A 19,628-nucleotide genomic window follows, 5' to 3' on the forward strand; every position below is an offset into this window, starting at 1 on the left:
ATGCCGTTACTCACCTGGTGACACTGCAGACAAATTTTATAGATTTTATCTGCATAATTGCAAACAATAACTGTAGGACATAAACAGCTTCTTGAATGTTGACCAGGATTGCCACATTGTAAAAATAAAAATGGACTGGAATTCAGGAGCTTCATCATGTGTAGACATAATAACTTGAATACATTTGAGGGGCTGTCATGTGTAAAAAGGGTTGGATGGACTTGTTCTGTTTGACTCCAGAGAGCAAAATAAGGAGCAATGGGTAGAAGGTAGAAAGAGGGAAATTAAGGTTTGATTTCAGGAAATGATTCCTAACAGTTGTTATCCGGAAATAGAATAGACTGCCTTAGGAGATGGTGGATTTCCCTGCCCACTCACCTTAGAAGCTTTCAAAGAGAGACTGGATGACAAGTTATCCCATATGTCAAAATGGATATTCCTTTAAGGGACGGGTTAAATTATGTGATTCTTTCTCAATACAGTTTCATTGGCATTTGCATAAAGATTCAAAGAAGCTTAAATACTCAAATGAATCTGTGATCTCACTGCTTCAAGAGTTTTTCCCAGTAATATAGCGCACAACTTATCTGTGCTTGCCCAGACTGAGGGGTACTGATGAACAATTCTCCCCAAACTCATTTAAGTTTGTTCTGCAGAGTGAGTTTATGTATGATACGGATGCAACACAAAATCATGGAGTTCTTAATATGACGGGTTTTTTATTTAAGTTTTATTGATGGTTGTCAGTTAGCTGGATGTGCTATATTCTTACAACCTGCCAATATTTGTGTTGTTTCCCCCCATAATATTTTAATCTTTATAACTATTTAAGGAAGTGTTTATAAGTGGGAGGGGCAGTTCTTTAGCATTGTGTGACATTTATATGTTCTAATTTAAAATTGGGAAACAACGTTATTTTCACTCTTACTACAAAACATTCTGGTTCATATTCTTAGAGGGGAAAACAATTGAAGAAGTCCAAGTTTTAGAAATTGGAGGTTGTAACAAAATTAATACTTTTAGTCCTTGATTTTTCCAAAAGTGTTGTTCTTTTTCTTTTAAAGTGTCCAAAAACTCGGATAGTTCTATGGTAATATAAATTTGTATTGCAAATTATGCTCCTACAGGCATAAATGTTTGTTCTTAATACCATATTAAGAGGCAAAATTGCCTAGACTAGATAGAAGTGAATCAAAGTAGTAAAACTAATAAAGTTGCAGTTCCAACAATGTCTTTCTTCTTTTTTTTTTAACTTCAGGCCTTGTTTTATTTATATCTTAGTATTTGTTTACAGGGAAATAAGATTATTGTTCTAATTTTATATTTATAAAAATAATGTAAATAATTTCACTGGGTTTTAGAAGGAACAGGTAAAATTTGAAATACTCTTTTTTAACAACTTTAATAAAAATATAATAAAATTATAATAAAAAACGGTCACTGCTTAATGTACTTTTCTGAAATGTGTAAGTCAAATGTTTCTTTTTTTTTCCTTTTTTCCTCCCTTCCTCTTTTCCTTTCTCCCTCACCTCCCAGATATTCTTTTAACCAGCAGATTCGTTGGCTTTTTTTTTGTGGATAGATAGATAGATAGATAGATAGATAGATAGATAGATAATGTGTATTATAAATGTATGTCTTTTTGTATGTGCTAGAAGTGCCAACAGTTTTTCATTGAAAAATGGGTTGTTGGGTGGCGAGGTGGCGCAGTGAGTAAAAGCATCGGCCCCGGAGTCAGGAGGACCCAAGTTTGGTTCCGGCCTCAGATGCTTAACACCCACACAAAAAAAAACTAGCCGTGTAACCTTGGGCAAATTACTTAACCCCAATTGCCCCCCAAAAGGCAAAAAAAAGAAAGAAAAAGGAAAGAAAAGAAAATAAATTTAAAAAAAAGAAAAATGGATTGTAGTTGTTGTTAAGATAAACTTTTGGTTTTGTTTTTAAAATAAGACCGAGTTAGTTGTATCTGGTGAAAAATGCTTCCCTACTATAGATCTATATATCAGACAGGAGTGCATAGATACCAGTCTTCTGCTTAGGGTGGGTTATATCAAGGGTAGGGGTTTTAAGCCCTATTTTTCAGCATTTCTATAATTCTGGTATGAACTGAAGCTGTAAGAACAAATTTTAAAGTGTTCTTCCTTTCCCCCTATTCAATAAAAACTTTTTTTTTTTTACCACTCATGCACTTGGCAGTTTTATACCACTTGAAATCTAAAACTTCTCATAGTTCATCTATAATTTAAGAAACAATTATTCCACAAGTTGATGAAACGCTTTCACTTAGGCTTACCAAGGAGATCTTAATATATGTCAGAGATTGAATAAGATCTAGTGGCCAAATGAAAAACATTGGTCCCCACAGCTATTGATAAAGAATTTCAATTTTGGATGGCTAGGTGGCACAATGAATAGAGCACTGGCCCTAGAATCAGGAGGACCTGAGTTCAAATTCTGGCTCAGACACTTAACACACAAAATAGCCATGTGACCTTGGGCAAGTCACTTAACCCCAATTGCCCTCCAAAAAGAAAAAAAAAGAATTTCAATTTTACTTTTAAATAGTTTTAAACACATTTAAAAGGTTTTGCCTCAGTAGATCAGCATATAAAAAAAAATAAGTGAAATTTTGTAAGAAACTCTTCCACACAAACTGTCTGGTGTGTATGACCACAAAACAAAATCAAAGAGCTAGTCAAAATAAAAATAGATCTTTAAAGAATACAGAGGAGGAGGGGGGTAATAGTAGTAATACTTATTTTAAAGGCTAATTGTTGTGATTTCTTCTCATATGATAATTAATAGTTCTATTTAGCATTATAAATTGTTATACTCTTCTCAACTCAACATATCTAAGACAAAATTAATTATTTTTCCCCAAAAATCTACCCTTCCCTGCTTTATAATTGCTCCATTTCTGCTGAAGCCATCAGTGCCCTCTCCGGTGCCCACATTCGCCTCCTTGTCTCATCAGACTCTTAGATCCCCTGTGTAGACGGCAGTTGTTGATTTTGTCTTACATACCTTACATACAATCTCTTACATACCTCTCTATTTGCATATCCACAACCTTTTTTGGGCCCTATCACCTCTTTTTTTTTTTTAACATTTTATTTTATTAATTTATGTTTGCCTTTTGGAGGGCAATTGGGGTTAAGTAACTTGCCCGGGGTTACACTGCTAGTTTTTTGTGTTAAGTGTCTGAGGCCAGAACCGACCTCAGGTCCTCCCAACTCCGGGGCCGGCGCTTTTACTCACTGCACCACCTAGCCACCCTACCCCTCACCTCTTACCAGGACTCTTGTTAAATTCTCCTAATTGGTCTCCTTGCCTCAAGTCTTTTCCATTTCTAATCTATCCTCCACACAGCTTCCAAAGCAATTATGTCTAATACACAGATCTGAACATGTCATCTCTCTGCTCAAAAAGCTCCAGTGACTCCTTAGTTCTAAAAGTGGAGCCATATTTAGTCCACACAGAACAGTGATTCTGAACCCCTTCTGTTTGACAACTACAGCCCTTCATGATCTGATTCTGTCCCTACTTTCCCAGGCCACTTGGACATTATTCCCCTTCAGGCTGTCCTAGCAGTCTCCTAGCTGAACTGGCCTGCTTTCTGTTCCTCATATACAAAAACACGGATTCTGTCTCTCTGATTTTGTACAAACCACCTCCCTGCCTGAAGTTACTACCTCTGCCCCTCTGTAGTGTATTACCTCCTCTGAGGCCTTTCCTCTCCAGTTACTTGTGTTTCGGCAGAGTAATAGGTGTTGCCACTGGTTTATTATATGTGTGTGTGTGTGTTATATTTATTTCCACTGCTGCACATTGTTTTCCTATTGCAATGTTAGCTCCTCAAGGGCAGAGGACTGTTTGTTTTTGTCTTTGTAGCACCAGGATGGCATATACTACAGTATACACTTAAGAAGTATTTGTTGATTGACTCATTGAACTGTAGAATGTTAAAGCTAAATTAGATTTTTAAAATAATTTAACCTAATCCCTTTATTTTACAGATAAGAAATGTGAGGCCTAGAGGTTCAGTGATTTAATTGAGGTCATGTAACTAGAAAATGGCCAAAGCAGGACTGAACCTCAGTCCTCCTGACTTCTTATTGAACGTTCCTGACTCTGACTCTGTGCCTTATGCTTTCTTGCTGTGCACAACATGCTCCCATAGGGAAGGGGCTTGGCATCTCCATCTGCCCCAAAGTAACAGCTTCTACCTGTGCCAGCATGAGGCGATTTCCACCTTTTGCTACCTTCCCAGTCTCTTGATCAGGATGTGGAAAACCTCCAGGGCAAAGAGGAACAACCTTCCCTTTGACCTCAGATCTTCTATCTACTGCTGCACCTGTCCCTTGAGGGAGGAGGAAGATGAATTTGGTGGGGAATGGGACTTCTTTCTCCTGGGTGTGGATTTGACTTTCATCTTCGCGGTGCCCTTTCCTGCCTAATCTCTGCCCTTTGGAAGAAGGAGTAGTGAAGTAGGTCCTCCCATCTGATCATTTTACTCTGTGTCTTCCATCTCATGCTACACTTGCCTTTAGCCCAATCTTTTGGGAAGAGAAGTGGTACTCCCCATTCAATAATGAACATTTTCACACCTGATCATACCCTTTATATGCAGTGATTCTGAACTCTTATAGATCATCATCAAAACCTCATTCTCCACCTCATCTCCCAGTTCCTTATTCCCCATCCCTTCAACCCTTCCAACCCAAAGTTTCAACCAAACACCATGCATTCTTTCCACTGTTCCCTGTGGAATGCCTGTTCCATAAGCAACCTTAATCTTTTCCTTTCTTACTTCTTCCATCTACTAGGTATTACTGAACCCTGGCTCCCTTCCAATGACACAACCTCCCTAGCTACCCTTTTCAATGTTGACTATACATTCACTCATTCCCCTTGGCTCACTGGTCAAGATGGGAGAATGGAAAAACTCCTGGCTCCCCATTACTGCTTTCAGGTTCTCTCCCTAACCTCTATCACTCAGTAATTTTTCCTCCTTTCAGGTTCATGCTATTCATATCTGTGACCCAAACAGAATCCCAGCAGCAGGAATTTAAAGTTAGGGTTAGGGTTAGGATTAGGGCTACAAAACTCCAGGTCACTCTCCTTCCTTCCTCAATAAATCTGGTAGATGACTTACAATTTTTCTCTTCTCCCCAACTCCTATTCCCATACTAGGGAACATCAGCATAAAGATATATAGATAGAGATAAATAGGTAGACAGACACAGACGTGTGTGTGTGCGTGTATATACATTGACTTTCCTTCAAACTCTCTAACCACTCAGTTCTCTAACCTACTTACTTCCTATGACCTGCCACTCCTCTACCCCACATCAGCCACATGTAAAAATGGTCAGACCCTTAATCTTGCCATCACCTTCACAAATGCACTACCTCCATGTTCAGGAACTCTAAAATCCCTATATCTATAAGACTATAATCTATTGGCTTTCTTCCTCTCTCTCTCTCTCTGTTTCCCCTTACAAAACTCCACTCTCTCCACACCATAATCTCTAATCTCTTGACCCCTCAGGCTTCTCCCAAGGTATCTTCCCTGCACTAGCCATTGTCTCCTCTTGACCCCTTGGTGAATCAGTTCAACTCTACACTGTCCTCCTCTCTTGAATCCCTAGCTCCCTCATCATTTGTCTGATTATGCCTTGCCAAACTTCAGACTTAGACTACTCCTACTCTTTGCCATCTTTGCTTCAACATAGATGCTACTAAATGAAGGTGGAGAAAAGTCACACAACCATTCTGACTGGATCCACTACAAATTTATGTTACACAACCTCAACTAAGCCCTCTCTGCTTTTAGACATTCCTACCTTATCAACTCACTATCCTGCTCTCCACAGTGGCCATTTTTTCATCCTTCCTCAAACCTTTTCATCCCTCTTCTCATTATTCCCCCTCCTTCACCCCATCAGCTGAGTACCTTGCTTCATATTAAAAAAAAAAAAATGAAGCCATTCACCATGAGCTTCCTCATCTTCCTTCTTCATTTCTGTCTCTCATATGCCTACTGCCACGACCTCCTTCACTTCTATCTTGATGAAGTGGCCTCACTGGCATTACTTTTTACCAAGCCTTTACCAAGGTTAACCCTTCTACCTACTCAGGTGATTCCATTCCTTCCCATCTCATCCAGTCAATAGCCCCGCCTGTCATTCCCACTTTATCACTTATTTCCAATCTCTCCCTGTCTATTTCCTCATTCCTTACTGCCTACAAATATGCCCATGTCTCCTTCATTCTGAAAAAAACTCTCACTTGATCTTTCCATCCCCACTATCCATCATCTGTATCTCCTCTGCCATTTGTGGCTAAGCTATAGCCACAGTGACATAGGTGCCTCCACTTTCTTTCCTCTAACTCTTCTTAACCCCATACAACCATCTTCCATCTTTATCATACCACCAATAGCTGCTATCTCCAAAGTCACCAATGATTTCTTAATTGCAAAGTCCAATGGCCTTTTCTCAGTCTCCATTCTTCTCAACATCTCTGCATCCTTTGACATTCTTGATCACCCTCTTAACCTTGATACTCTTTTCTCTGCAGGAGAATTCTGGACAATACTCTCTCCTATTTCTTCTTCTATCTATCTGATCTCTTTGTTGGATCCTCTTCCAGATCATGCCCTCCAATCCTAGGTATCCCTCAGAGTTCTGTCCTGGACCCTCTTACCTTCTCCCTCTATACTGCTGCATTAGTTGCTCTCATCACTTCTCATGAATTTAATTACCATCTCTATGTATGAAAGTGATTCTCAGGTCTACGTATTCTGCTCCATCCTTTCTGCTGACCTCTAATCTACCTTTCAGACATCTGGAATTGGATAACCAGTAGATATCTTAAACTCAACTTGTCCACAGTGGAACTCATTCTCTTTCCCTAAACCCCACCCCTTCTTCATTACTGTGGTGGGCAGCACCATGCTTCCAGTCCCTCAGGCTCACAGCCTAGAAGTCATACTCAACTCCTCACCATCTCTCACCACTAACCCCCTTCTCACCACAACTAAGCTGTTACCAAGGCCTGTTGATTGCATCTTTCTGGTATCTAACGTACCACTTTTTCTCTTTTGATACTGCTACCACTCTAAAGCAGACCCTTATTACATCATGCCTAGATTATTGCAATAGCCTGCTAGTGAATTTTCCTGCCTCAAGTCTCTCCCCACTCCAATCCATCCTCCATTCAATCACCAAAGTGATTTTCCAGTCCAACTATCCCTCCCTAATCATTAAACTCCACTGGCTCCCTATTACCTTTGAGATCAAATATGAAATCCTCTGCTTGGCATTCAAAGCTCTTCATAACCTAGCCCCCTCCTATTTTTCCAGTCTTCTTACATTTTATTCCCTACCACATACTCTTTGATTCAGTGACATTTGCCTTCAGGATGTTCCACAAACATGGCACTCCATCTCTCGTCTCTAGCCATTTTCTCTGGCTATTATGCCTGAATTGCTCTCCTTCTATATCTCCACCTCCTGGCTTCCTTTGAATTCCAACTAACATCCCATGTTCTACAGGAAGTCTTTCCCAAACCCTTTAATTCTAATGCAGGCCTGCACAACCTGTAGCCTGTGGGCCACTTACACCCTGGGCCACTTGCAGCATGCCAAAGGATTTCCTCTACGTACAAAGAATGTTTTCCTCTACATTTTCCGCTGGCCACTAGAAATCCTTTGACCTGCCACAAGCAGCCCATGGTTCCACAGCTTATGCAGGCCTACTCTAGTGCCTTCCTTCTTTTAAGTGTTTCTGACTTATCCTCTATATAGCTTGTTTGTACATACTGGTTTTCTTCTTGTCTCCTCCTTCAAATTGTGAGCTCCTTATATCCCCAGTGCTTGGCACAGTACCTAGAACATAGTAGGTGCTTAATAAATATTTATTGATTGCCTACTTGATGTTCTTTCTATTATAATAACATTATATTTGTCCTTACATGAGGCATAAGTAATGGGGTGGGGGCATGTGGAGTGAGTTTATAATTGTTTAATATAGAAATGTCTTTTTCTATATTACCCATCGATGGGCATTAATTCCTTCTACATACAAGGGACTTAACCCTTTCAGAGTAACACAGAGCATTTCTCTAGGAGGCCGAAGATCTGGGTCTTAGTCTAAGGACTCTACCACTACCTAATTGTGCGACTTTAAACAAGTCACTTAACCTCTCTGGGACTCAGTTTCCCAGTTCACAGAACAAGGGAAAACTAGATGATCTGTGTGTTTCCTCACAACTCTATGATTCTTTTTATTATTTTTGTGGTATCTCTAATATTTCCACTCTGAGTTTAAGAGTGAAACAAGTCTATTTTTTAAGCCAAAACTGACAACCCTAATTACTAAGTTATTGAAAAAATTACTTGAAATCGCTAAACTCTTCTCCTAAATGATCTTTCTAGTGCTGTTACATATAAAAAGGTTATTCTCATTCTTTCTAATTCCTTTTTATTTTAAAGACCACTTCATTTAACCTGTAGTGTTTCCCTTTTGTTTTCAAAGGCACAGGACTTGAATGTGATTGAGGAAGTGATTCGAATGATGTTAGAGATCATCAATTCCTGCCTGACAAATTCTCTCCACCACAACCCAAATCTGGTGTATGCTCTGCTGTACAAGCGGGACCTCTTTGAACAGTTTCGAACTCACCCTTCATTTCAAGATATCATGCAAAACATAGACTTGGTAAGTATGAGCAGAGCTCACAGTGATTTACAAGAAATTATTTTTAAAAGTGGAGACATGTTCAGCCTACAGAGAAAGTTTGGGTTAGCAAGCCTTGATCAACACTATAGCAATGACATTTCATCCACTCTTTTCAATCCTAGAAAAACAAGAATGATTTACATTTTGCCACAGTAGTGTTTTACCCTTTATTTGTGAAATGTCTTTTCGATACCATTTTTGCCCAATTAGGTAAAAATCAAGTAGAATCATGGTTTCCAGACTGTTTTTTCTGCGTAAGAGTCTTGGCATCTGTCCCATCTGTCGTTTACAAAGTCACCCCTCTTGGGTTTTTTTTTCTTTTTTGTTTTTCCTGCCTATAAATTTCTTATTCTTCTACCCCACCTGACCCTTCTGCAACAGGCAATGACTGTGTTTACCTTACTCTACTCCATTGCTCCTCTTCCTTGTAGCATCTTCTGATGTTGCTTATCTCCACGAGCCACAGAAGGGTCCCCAACTCCCACTTGGAAAGCACTGAGTTAGATAATATAGAGCTTTAATAAAGGCTATAGAAAGAACATATTCTCCCCAAAGGCTTCTATTAGATTTACCACCCCTGTACCTAGGGACTTGTGAACCAAATGTGTTATATACTCAATGGTAGTAAGTGAATCTTTTTACTGCTAGTCCATTAAGCATTAAACCACACCCTTGACCTGTAATAGTGAGAAAACTGTGATTACCAAACAGCAGATTTAATAAAAATAAATAACAGGTGAAATGAATCATAAAGAAAGAAATGGAGTAAACATGTAACAGCTTTATGACAAAGACAGTCGTTGTCTACCAAAATCCCTGAAATATAAATTAATATATTTACCTATAAACATTGCTATCCTAAGAATATTTTTTGGATTTGAAAGTAATTTGATGCCCAGTTAAAATTTTCCCAGCTTTTAGAGACTCATTTTTAATAGTATTTCTCCTACCTCATGTTTGGGTGGGCGTCTGTTTTATTTTGAATTGCTACTTTTCCTCACAGAAATGATCCTCAGATTGCTAAGGTACTTACTACCTTCATGGATTGAAGAAGTTAGCAATATGCAGGACTGTGAAGTCGGACCATATGCATTTGGATAATTGCTAAGTTGTATATTCTGACCAAGGTCACTTGTTCTTCCTCTGCACCATAAAGTACTGTTATTTTCCTTGATATGCCAAGACTCTTAAATACTCTGTCTTTTAGACGATGCCCTATGCTAAGAGTCAGCACGGGAAATCCTTCACTTTCATGAGTCCCATTTTCTGTCTCTAAAATATGGATAATCATATTTCTATATTAAAGGATTTCAAAATCCTGATATGAAACACAATAAGGCAGCCCAAATGAAAGGTCCAACTTTTATTGGCTCTTTCCATGAGAAGTTTTTCCCTACAGTCTGCTTTGACATGAGAGAGGGAAACTTGTATGCATCATTTTAAGAAATGGCATGGTTGGGACAACTCAGGAATAGATTTTTCTCTCTTAGTCAGCCAAAGGGAAAGAAAAAAGTGTGTTATTTCCCCTTCCATAAATATTGTACTCAGATTTCCCATCAGTATTTCTTAAAAACCAGAAACTGAATTATATTTGTTTACTTTCCTTTCATAATTCTCATATATACATACTGTTACTTATGCCAACTCTTTGGACTTTATCTTATGTTTTTAAAATACATCGTAATTCCTCTGTCAATAGTGAATTCTTTAATCTATAGTAAAATTTGCTTAAGGTCCTAGATATACTGAATGTATATTATTTTTTTCTCATTTAATTGTATAGTATTTACTGGCAAAATGCTAGCCTCTCTTATGTAGTTTGTGATATTTAATATAACAAAAGAATTATCTTTTAAATGAAGCATTCTGATCCTAGATCATAAATTTAACTCTATCATGAGTGTATTTATCAGATGAATGATCTCTTAATTCCACCCACACTTTAACAACTTATTGATGTAAAAAGTAATTCCTACTGCTCACATTAACTAACCCTCTTATTTTAAAATTAGTCATTAACTATTCGTTCTGTTTCTAATGCTTGAATAAATCTAAATAAATACATTATCTTAAATACTTTTATCAATTGAATGATCTCTTAATTTCACCCACAGTTTGCTCTTTGTTAATAAAGTAAAAAGTGAATCATACAGGAAACAAGCATTTGTTCATCACACCTACTACATGTCAGACACTGTGCTAAGTCCTTTATAAATATTATCTCCTTTGAACCTCACAATAACCCTGTGAGATAGGAGCTATTATCATCCCCATATTACAGTCAAAGAAACTGATTTTTGATTTGTAAGACAGAGATTAAGTGACTTTTCCAGGATCACAGAGCTAGTAAGTGTCTGAGACTAGATTTTAACTCGTGTTTTCCTGACTTTAGACCCAGTACTCTACCCACTGTGCCACCTAGCTGCTATTGGCTTTCTGATGAAAAACTTGTTTATCACTGAAGATCAGCACTCTCTCTCTGCAACTTATAGACTTACCTATCTTTAACTGAAATATTAAGTGACTTGCCCAGGGTTTCATAGCCAGTTTATGTCAGAGGCCAGGTATGAACCCAGGTCTCTTGGCTCTGAGATCAGCTCTATGTCCACGACACCAGGCTGCTTTTCTTGATTTCTAAATAAGTCATTAAGCATTCATTCTGTCTTGGAAAAAATTCTTTTTAATTTTATTTACATATATATCTAAACCAAATTATGCATATGTGTTGGCTATAATTAGGAAAATTAACATATATATATATAACAAATTAATATTTTGCTCAAGAAAGCTAAATCCAATCTAATACAGCAGGTACTATTTGCTTTTTTATTCCCTTGTACTAGTTCAGATCAGTCTTGGATTGTAAACTAGCCTCTTATCCTAGACTTTAACATTAATAATATATTTGCCACCAAAAATTATTTCCTGCACTGTGCATAAAACTAGCTGTAGTTTTTACAATGTTACATGCAACTTTCCTGAATCAAAACTATTTCATAATTATTGCTATCTTTCTTTGTAAAAGTGAACTAAAATTAAAGCTCCAAATCTTTGCTATCAACTGAACTTGTATTTTCTGAAGCAGCTGTTTATGCAGTGGATAGAGAACTGAGCCTAGAGTCAATACGACCTGAGGGCAGATTGGACTTATTAGCTGTGTAATTGCCTCAGTTTCCTCATCGTTAAAATGGAGGTAATAATGGTAGCTACCTCCCAGGGTTGTTGTAAGAATAAAATGTTATAATATTTGTAAGGTATTTTGTAAACCTCAAGGTGTTATATAAATGATTCTTGTTGTTATTGTTGAGTCATTTTTGTACCTAAGGAACCACCTGAACCAAAACAAATGTTGTTATACACCCCCCTCTTTGTTCTCCTAATCTGTCTGTCCTGTGTATATGTTGTTAATTGATTTGAGATCAGCCGACCACCTTAATAATAAGACAAAAAAAAGCATAACTTGGCATACAAACATATTTAAATATTTCACAGGAGGATAAGAATGGACATAGAATTTTTTGGTATGCTTATAATTCTGTCTTGACCTTTACAAACCAAAAAATGCCATGCAGTTGATGAATGGTATTTGGGCAGTGTGCTATGGGACTGTAAAAGGGCAAATGTTCTGATTTTCAAAAAGCAAAAGAGAACAGAATCTACATACTATAGACTCATGAGCTGAACTTGACGTCAGTTCCTGGGAATATTATAGAATGGTCATTAAAGAGATGGTTAGTGAAAGTCTAGAAAAGGAAGCTTTGATTACAAAGAGTCAGAATGGTTTCATGAAGAACAGATCATAAGAGAGTAACTTTATTTCATATTTTGAGTCCAATTAAACTAGTAGATCATAAGAATGGAGTCTACCTAGATTTTAGTAAAGCAGTTGATAAAGTAATTCCATTCCATTCTTATATAAAAGATAGAGATATTTTGCCCAGAAGATAATACAATTAGATGCATTCACAACTGGTTAAATGGCCTGAATCAAAGAACAGTAATAAATAAATAAGTAGTTCAATATCACCATAGCAGAAGGTCTCCATTGAAGTTCTTCAAGGATCTGTTTGTGCCCTCATTCATGATGAACAGGCATAGACAGACAGACAGACAGATAGATAGATAGATAGATAGATAGATAGATAGATAGATAGATAGATAGATAGATAGATAGATAGAACTTAAGTACTTACTACATTTTTCTAAATTGTAGATTACTCAATGCTAAAAAGAATGACAGACCTACTATACGATACAGTCAGGAGGTTGAATAAGATCAAATTCAACAGTGTTAAATGTAAGGTCCTATAGTTAGATTGCAAAATATCAGCTTTACAAATATAAGACAGGAAGGCCTGGTTAGACAACAGCTCGTATGAAAAATTGAGGATGTTTAGGGGACTTCACACGTAGTAGGAGTCATCAGCATGATGTGGGAACCAAAAATGCCATCTTGGATTGCATTAAGAGACAGAACAACGAGCAACAACGTGATGATAGTCCCAGGAAGCTTTAGCCTGGCTGACCACATCTAGAGTATTGTGTTCAGTTCTGGGAGCCACAGTATAGGAAGGACATTGATAAGCTGGGGAGTCCTTAGGGGAAGGCATCCAGAATAGTGAATGGTCTGAAGTCTGTGTCATAGGAGGATCAGGTGAAGGAACTGATAATGTTTAGAGGGAAGAGAATACTCGGGGCAGGGGGCGGGTGGGGGTAGGGAACACATGATATCTATCTCACATATGTGAAGGGCTGGTGTGTACAAGAGAAGTATTTGACCCCAGAGAATAAAAACAATGGATGAAAGTTGCAAATAGGTAAATTTAGTCTTGAAGTCAGGAAACCTTCCTACCAATTAGAGCTATTCAGAAATGGAATGAACTGAAGTCATTAAGCAGAACATGAGTTTCTGTTATAATGAGGATACCTTTGAGGTAAGATTTGGACTGGATGGTCACTGAGGTCTCTTCCAATTTTTGAGGAAAATCACTGAGGCTTCTTTTCAAATGTCTAATCGTCTCTACCCCTTTGCTCTTATTTTTTATCACTGTACTAATTTGCCTTTCTTAGAGTTTAATTGTTATTTTTTAAGTTGACGTCAAAAAATCCTATCCAAGAATCATGAAATGTAAATGAATGACCATACATCCTCAGGAAGATGACATCCTTTGATGACTCAGTAAATCCCACTTTCATGGGAGGCCAGAGCTTTCTATTCTAACACAGGAGACAAGTATATATGTTAATTCTGTCAGGTTTGGGTTCGGCCAAAGGGCCACACTTGAGGACCCAGTGGGCCACATGTGGCCTCCAAGCCACAGGTTCCCCATCCCTGTGTATAAATTCAGTAAAATGGGGTAGTTTGAGAGGGAGGGCCCAAGCAACTGAAGGGATCAAGAAAGGTCTCACATAGGAGGTGGTTCTTGAGGTAGTGGTGCCTTTGACAGAAATTTGGAAGCTAGGAAGAAGGTGAATTCAGAAGAAAACTGAATTCTGTTTTGGACATGCTGAGTTTGATATTCCTAAAGGACAGCCAGTTGAAAATATATAATAGGTAGTTGGTGATGTGGGCCTGGAGTTCTTTAGGATATTTATTTAAGAAATCTTAGGGAAGGAAAGAGAGAATTTGGAACTCAGAATTTGAAGAAAAAAAAAGAATATTAAAATTGTTTTTACATGTAATTGGGGAGACATAGAATAAAAAAAAGAGGAAGGGAGAGAATAGGAAACTAAAGATAAATAAAATGAATGCTAAAAAAACAAACAAACAAAAATCAGTCAGAATAATGTGTAGAGGACTGAGACTATAATTCACTTATTTTTAACTGAGCTCCATATCTAACTAGATGGTTAATTACATTTTCAATGCTATGTGGAAGAAACCTGACTTAAGTTGAGTGTGCAATGTAGTGCAGCAGGGTTGGGTTTGTTTTGTTTTGTTTTGTTTTATCTCAAGTTCTGCATGAGCCAACAAGCAGTATGGCTACCCAAAAGACTAATGCAGTCTTAGATTGTTTGTATTCATATGCTGTTCCAAACTACTGAGATACTAATCCCAATGTGCTCTGCACTGCACAGTACACATTTCGACAAAAATTTATGAAACACCATCCCACTGTCTTGATTGACTGCTTGCTCCTCAAGCCCCCACATTGCCTCTCCGTAGATGTCTTCACCTACTGTTGAAGGACCTGAGGATGTTTATCCTGGAGAAGAGAAGAGTTGGGGCTACATGATAACTGTCTTTGAATATCTGAATGGCTGTGATATAGAAAAGGATTAGACTTGTTCAGCTTGGTTCCACAGGGCAAAACGAGACCCAACGAATGAAAGCTGCCGAGGCAAATTTAGGCCTGACGTCAGGAAATCTTGTAACAGTTAGGAACCAATAGTGGAATGAGCTGCCTCAGAAGGTAGTGTGTTCCCCCACAGTGGAAATCTTCAGTCAAAAACTGAATCACCACTTGTTGCATATTGTTCTAGGAGTGGATTATTTATGGACAGTTTGTATACGGTTTAAAACTAGGAGGCTTTTAAGGTGCCTTCCAACTATTGACATGCTGTTATTCTGAGAAAAATAGAAGCCCTCTGTCACTAGGAGCCCTCCCACTCGATACCTTCAGATCGTATCTTCTTTCCCTTCTCTTCTGTCTCTGAGGCAGAGTGGCCCTTCTTGCCAAGGTCAACACTTCTCATTTTGTCCTCAATCCTGTTCTCTCTGGTATTTTCTAGACTCTGTCCTCAATACTCAGGCTCAGGCCCTTGTAGTCTGAGTTCTTATACTGTCACTTAGATGAAACTGAAAAGTTAGCTGAAAGTTAACAGCAGTCTCCCAACTGAAAATCCAAAGGCCTTTTCTTAATCTTTATTTTCTTTAATCTCTCTGAATTCTTTAATACTGTTGAGCATCCCTTCCTCCTAAACATTCTCCTTTTTTGTCTTCTGCAGCATTTCTCTTGGTTTTCCCCCCTACCTTTCTCACCACTCCCCATTCACCTTTCCTGGGACCTTCTTCTCCTTTCTCTTTACATATACTTTCTCGGAGATCTCATCAGCTTCTGTGGGTTTAAGCATCATCTCTATGCAAGTAATTCTAAAATTTCTATGTCTATTTATAACTTCTCCTAAATCCAAGCTCCACACTGTTAACTCCCTGCTGAATTTCTATTCCTGGATATCCCTTAAAACACAAGAGATCCAGAACAGAACTAATTGTTCCTTCCACCCCAAAACTTGCCCCTTCTCCAGATTCCTACTTCTGTTAGGGGTAGCACTGTCTTCCCATTTACTCAGATTTATAAACTCGGAGTCATTTTTTACCCTGTCCTCTCCCTCCCTTTTTCTCATCTGATCCATTGTTATGATTTGTCAAGTCTACCTCTAATGACTCTCACCTCAATTTCCTTCTCTTTTCTCAAGCAGCCCTAATTCCAACCCTCCTCAGTTTAAACCTGAAATACTATTACAGTGTCTTAATTGGACTTCCTGCTTCCAGAACTTGCCATCTCCAGTTCATGCTGCCAAAATAGTCTCCCTAAGGCACAGGTCTGACCATGTCACAGTCCTTTTCAAAAACCCTTACTGCTTGATTTACCATTGCCTAAAAGATAAAATTCAAAAGCATTCTACAATCTGATTCTTCTCCAACTCTCCAGTGTTTTTTCTTACTACTCCACATAACAAATTTTATCTTCAAGCCAAACTGGCTTATTAATTGTTTCTCAAACATAATTCTCCATTTCCTAGCTGTGTGCTCCTGGAATGAGTTCCTGCCTCATCTCCACTTCTCAGAATACTTACCTTCTTTTAAGGCTCAACTCAGATGCCATTTCCTACACAAAGCCTTCCCTGATCCCTAAACTCTTATCTTCTCTCCCCTCAGTCGCTAAGTACTCATTGACTGACTTGACTGACCTGTTATATCCCCTCAGTAGAACAGAAGCCCTAGGGCACAAGAAGGGATTCTGGGGAGCCTAGCAAAGGCTAACTTGTGCCTGCTGCCTGTACTTTTGTTGGGGCCCAAACTTTAGTGTCCTGATCTGTGCCCACTCTTGGTTTTAAGGGGAGAGAAGTCTGCAGAGGAGTCACAGATGCTAAAGATGATACTGAGCAGAATTACCACCTCCCCAGAGCCTGTGGAAGGGCACCATCTCTTTCTCTCACGCAGAACAAAATCATGATTATACACAAGTCCCTATTAGTCTAGAGAGGAGAAAGCCTAATCCGTCAGAGGGGACTGGGGAAAGCAGGGAGAGGGGGTGCTGTCCTCCAACTCCTCCCCAAAGACTCTTCAGCATTTCCCACCACCTCTCTCTTTTGGCTGCTTCTCTTCCATCAAGGTTCAGCTCACTTGCTGCTTCTCCATCAAACCTTCCTTGATGCTTCCCAAACGCTGTGCTGGCCAGAAATCATCTCTGCCTCTGACAGACACTTGATTTGCTTCATGCCTGTCCTATGTCTGTCCTATGTTCTGATAGTGTCATTATTACAATTTAGGTGCATTATAGTTTCCTTACTAAAATTCAGACTTGTTGAGATCAGGAACAACATCTTATTTCTCTCAAAGAGGAGGTAAGAGCTAGAAATGGAACTCTGAGAATTATCTCCATGGAGATAGTTGAAGACTTTGGAGTAGATGAGATCCTCAGCAAAGAGAACGTAGAGTAAAGAGGCCAGAGGTATTAAGATTGAGCCTTGAGGATAATGGTGTTGAAGAGGCAGGAAGAATTAGGTCCAATTAAAGAAACTGATGAGATAACTGAACTAGAACAGTGTAGAGTCATTGAAACCCCAGGAGAAGAGAACCTCAAGCAGGGGAGGAGAGTTCACTCTGTTAAGTACTGCAGAGAATAGAAAATAGAGAATCATAGGACTTGGGGTTGGAAGGGATCTCAGGGATTGTCTGTTCCATCCTCTTCATTTTTAAAATGAGGATGCAGAGCTACAGAAGTTACGTGGCTTGCCTAGGATCAGACAGTTAATAAGAAAACTAGGATTTGATCCCAGCTCTTTGGACTCCAAATCCAGGGCTTTAATGGGAACTACATGGATATGTGTAAGTGTATAATCGGTGTGTAATAATTTGTATTGTAGTAGTAATATTATAATAATAATCATGCATATAATCAGCCCAAAATTTTACCAATGAGCAGCATTGCGCTTACTAGTCTGTAATGTGCAAAGTACTAACTTTTTCTCTTTTGTCAAAATCAAGACATTTGCCTGTCTCCCATCTCCTGTTCTCCATGAATACTCAAAGATTTCCAGTGATAGTCCTGAGATAATAGCTTACACAGTCCTATAGCATTTTATGGTTTGTACAATGTGGTTTTTCCCCTGAAAATAAACCAGAGAAGTAGGCAATGCAGTACTTCCCCCATTTTATAAATAGAAAACAATGCTCAGGAAGCAAAGTGATTTACCCAACATTGCCCTGCTAGGAAGTATCAGCTTAAGCCCAGTTCATCTTACTCCAAGACCTGCGTTCTTTTTACTACAGGATCATGGCTCGGATCACATCTACAAATTCCTTTAAAAACTGGGGTGCAATTCATTTGAAGCGGGTAGATACACTCAGTATCTTCTCACCTATCTTGGGTCACAACATTGGCTGTATTCTCTCAGATTCGAGTGTCTTAATGGAGAAGACTGGGACAAAAGGAGGTCGAGCAGCTTTGCCCACTCAGTGACCTTTAAACATTATTCTGCCTTCTACAAACACTGATGATCTTGCCTTAAACATAACTAAAGGAAAAAAAAGGGGGGGGGGGGCGGCCAGGTAGCACAGCAAGTAAGAGCACCGGCTCCAGTGTCGGGATGACCTGGGATCAGTTCCGGCCTCAGATACTCAGCACCCACCCAGAAACACCTGGCCGTGTAACCTTGAGCAAGTTACTTAACCCCGATTGCTTTAAAAGAAAAAAAGAGAACTTTGTATTGCCTCTAGCATTTTGTGGGCCTCAGATTTGGGGCTTCTGCCTTGCTTTTAGTTCTTCCAGGGTCAAGCTTCTCTTTTCTGTTCATCTCCATTTCAGGGCTCCTCCTTCTGCCTTTTGTACATGTGCTTAAAGAGTCTGAGCTCATTAGAGAGCTCTGTGCAGCAATACAGACATGAAATGACTAGAGAACAATGGCAAGATAGAAGACCATTGCAGTTTACAAATAAATGTTAGGAAGATGCCAAGAATGGGAAAGATCAGTGTGGTATGGGCTTCGTCGGGCAAAGGCTCTCTCAGGGCGGTGCATGTGTGGTTCCATGTTTTTATTCCCATTAGTCACATTCCCTCCCATTCTTTCTGATGTGCTCAATAGCAAGTTCGTAATATAAAACTTTTCATTTCAGCTCCGATTTTTTAGAGTGCATAAGTCTCAAGCAGATATCCTCTCATTCATATTAACAAAGCATGAACAGCCTCATTTGTTGTCTGTTTGAGATGGTCAGAAAATTTCCTTAGTGCAACATTAAGGTTGAGTTCTAAGCCAGTACAATTGTGGTTTACAGGAAAATCAAGTAACCTCTACCCTTTTTGCCTCCCTTCAAATGAAAAAACACTGGTTTTGTAATTTACCAGAAGTCTCTCAGAAACAATTTCTTGCTTTATCAATTGAAACCATTCTCTCACTTCCATACTACCTTGCCAAATTCTCTTCTCATAGCTCATGACTGAGAAAGGTCAAGGTAAAATGATAAGCCATGAAACTGTATGCTAGGTGGTCTAGGCAGCAATTTTAATATTCCTCTTCAAATTGTTTTAAACTGCAAAAAGTTCAAGTCTTATGAATTTCCATAGTTTGGTTGACTTGCATTTCCCACATTTTCTTTTGGCTACAAATATTTGCCTGTTCTTATGGATGTTAGAGATTTTTCCATTTTTACAAAATAT

At 38.7% G+C, this 19,628-nt stretch overlaps 1 protein-coding gene across 2 annotated transcripts in view; it reads left to right on the top strand.

The window, feature by feature from the left end:
• The window catches only part of DYM (dymeclin), a 622,931-nt gene that overhangs the window by 510,157 nt on the left and 93,146 nt on the right, over positions 1–19,628 (top strand). For both annotated transcript variants that reach the window (XM_069104416.1, XM_069104414.1), the window contains one exon: positions 8,542–8,724. In XM_069104416.1, coding sequence (XP_068960517.1) covers positions 8,542–8,724 — 183 coding nt within the window. The remainder of the gene's footprint in view (positions 1–8,541; positions 8,725–19,628) is intronic.

Source organism: Petaurus breviceps, unplaced genomic scaffold, assembly GCF_028583685.1.
Source record: "Petaurus breviceps papuanus isolate PSGF00001 unplaced genomic scaffold, PetGlider_PUasm1.0 131, whole genome shotgun sequence".
NCBI classification, from domain to species: domain Eukaryota; kingdom Metazoa; phylum Chordata; class Mammalia; order Diprotodontia; family Petauridae; genus Petaurus; species Petaurus breviceps.